General features: G+C 40.0%; 1 protein-coding gene across 1 annotated transcript in view; it reads left to right on the top strand.

The window, feature by feature from the left end:
- The window catches only part of LOC115232054 (fibropellin-1-like), a gene marked incomplete at both ends in the record, with an annotated part of 19,705 nt that extends 17,719 nt beyond the window's left edge, over positions 1-1,986 (top strand). Inside the window, one exon of the mRNA XM_029801932.2 lies at positions 1,800-1,986. Within this exon, the coding sequence (XP_029657792.2) occupies positions 1,800-1,986 (187 nt within the window). The remainder of the gene's footprint in view (positions 1-1,799) is intronic.
- Between the last annotated feature and the right edge of the window lie 420 nt (positions 1,987-2,406).

Here is a 2,406-nt window from a genome sequence, read left to right as displayed (position 1 = left end):
ATACACTCCTCTCCTTACTTTCAGTAAGTTTGCATGTCTCTGGGCAGGTATCGCCATGACAACTCCCTTATGGTTAATGCAAAGATCACACGCTACACACCTTCCTTCCAAGCACTGCTGTAAACAGCAGAAGTGAACTAGGGCATTTTCACCCAGTCAGAAAACAGGATTTGGAAGCTGTCATTTTGTGCGTGACAGCATGTGTTGTCAACTGTGAATGAATGAAATTCTAGTAGAATTCTGCATTAAACATACTCTTTACTCTTTTACTTGTTTCAGTCATTTGACTGCGGCCATGCTGGAGCACCGCCTTTAGTCGAGCAACTCGACCCCGGGACTTATTCTTTGTAAGCCCAGTACTTATTCTATCAGTCTCTTTTGCTGAACCGCTAAGTAACGGGGACATAAACACACCAGCATCGGTTGTCAAGCAATGTTGGAGGGACAAACACAGACACACAAACATACACGCACACATATATATATATACGACGGGCTTCTTTCAGTTTCCGTCTACCAAATCCACTCACAAGGCATTGGTCGGCCCGGGGCTATAGCAGAAGACACTTGCCCAAGATGCCACGCAGTGGGACTGAACCCGGAACCATGTGGTTGGTAAGCAAGCTACTTACCACACCGCCACTCCTGCGCCTTCATAAATTTTTTATTTTTTTGAATTTTCAGGAAAATTTTTGCGAATTTGTATTCTAAACACAGGAATTCATACAATAATGCAAAACTCAAGACAAAATTTTTGGGGGTGCGGGATATAAGGCCCATTTGGCTGTTATTTTTAGCACATCTAACAACCACCTCAACGAGTGGAATATATTTATCAACAAGTGCTTTTCCGCAGACAAAAGAGTTCTCATGCTTGGCTTGTTACTATGGAAACAGATATGAATGTGTCTGTGGATTATGATTGGTTAAAATTACTCAAAATTTTCAAACTTTGAAAGTTAATAATTCTATATTTATTGTGTCTGGGGAGAGTCATTCTTTTTTGGTGCCTTATAATTTAACACACTCACCGGTAAAATTTCCACTTATTTCTTATTTTTATTTTCCTAAAATTTTCGTTGTGTCTTGCAACCTTTCAATAGTAGTCAAGACAATTGAAAAGTTTGCAAGACGCAACGAAAATTTTAGGAAAATAAAAATAAGGAACAAGTAAAAGTTTGACCGGTGAGTGTGTTAAATTATAAGGCACAAAAAGAAAATTACTTTCCCCAGACATAAATTTTAGGAAAATAAAAATAAGGAATAAGTGGAAATTTGACCGGTGAGTGTGTTAAATTATAAGGCACAAAAAGAAAATTACTTTCCCCAGACATAAATTTTAGGAAAATAAAAATAAGGAATAAGTGGAAATTTGACCGGTGAGTGTGTTAAATTAAAAGGCACAAAAAGAAAATGACTCTTCCCAGACACAACAGAATAATATGCTTCAACACACAAACTAATATAAAGAATCTTGTAAACCAAATCCAAAAACGAAATCTGTATTTATTGATTTATTGTGAAAATGAATTTCATTGCATTGATTAGCATATAAAATATATAATTACACCAAATATGAAATCAACTCAAGTAGGAATTGAAGAGATTGAGAATTGACAGCCAAGCAGTAAAGATCCCAGATGTGGGTTCAAATCTGATGGGCAACCTTTCACTGTCCTCATAACCACCACTAACCCCACCCCAAACATTATCACCATTACCATTACCTCCCCCTCCCCCATTATCACTACAACCACTAAAACCATCACTCTACCATACGTATCTTCATCCATTTCCAGCATCAGTGTAGTACGTGTCCTAGCGACAGCATCGACCAACATTCCAGAGGGGGAGACGAAGCTGGACAATCTGCAAGCATCGTGGGAAGAGATTCCTCCCTACGTTGTCGAGCGTGACATGACTTACCCCGTGTACCGGGGCCACTTTGGAACAGGGGACAGGAACCCAGAAAACGCACCCACAGAGGTAAGTCCTGGAAATACACACACACACACACACACACATACACACACATATCTCTTTTACGCTTTTACTTGTTTCAGCACCACCTTTAATCGAGCAATTCGACCCCGGGACTTATTCTTTTGTAAGCCCAGTACTTATTCTATCGGTCTCTTTTGCCGAACCGCTAAGTGACGGAGACATAAACACACCAGCATTGGTTGTCAAGCAATGCTAGGGGGACAAACACAGACACACAAACATACATGCACACATATATTATATATATATATACATATATATACGATGGGCTTCTTTCAGTTTCCGTAAACCAAATCCATTCACAAGGCTTCGGTCGGCCCGAGGCTATAGTAGAAGACACTTGCCCAAGGTGCCACACAGTGGGACTGAACCCGGAACCATGTGGTTGGTAAGCAAGCTACT

Source organism: Octopus sinensis, unplaced genomic scaffold (assembly GCF_006345805.1).
Source record: "Octopus sinensis unplaced genomic scaffold, ASM634580v1 Contig19210, whole genome shotgun sequence".
Taxonomy (NCBI): Eukaryota; Metazoa; Mollusca; class Cephalopoda; order Octopoda; family Octopodidae; genus Octopus; species Octopus sinensis.
Note: the sequence above shows the minus strand (reverse complement) of the source record. Positions and strands in the feature narration are given on the sequence as shown.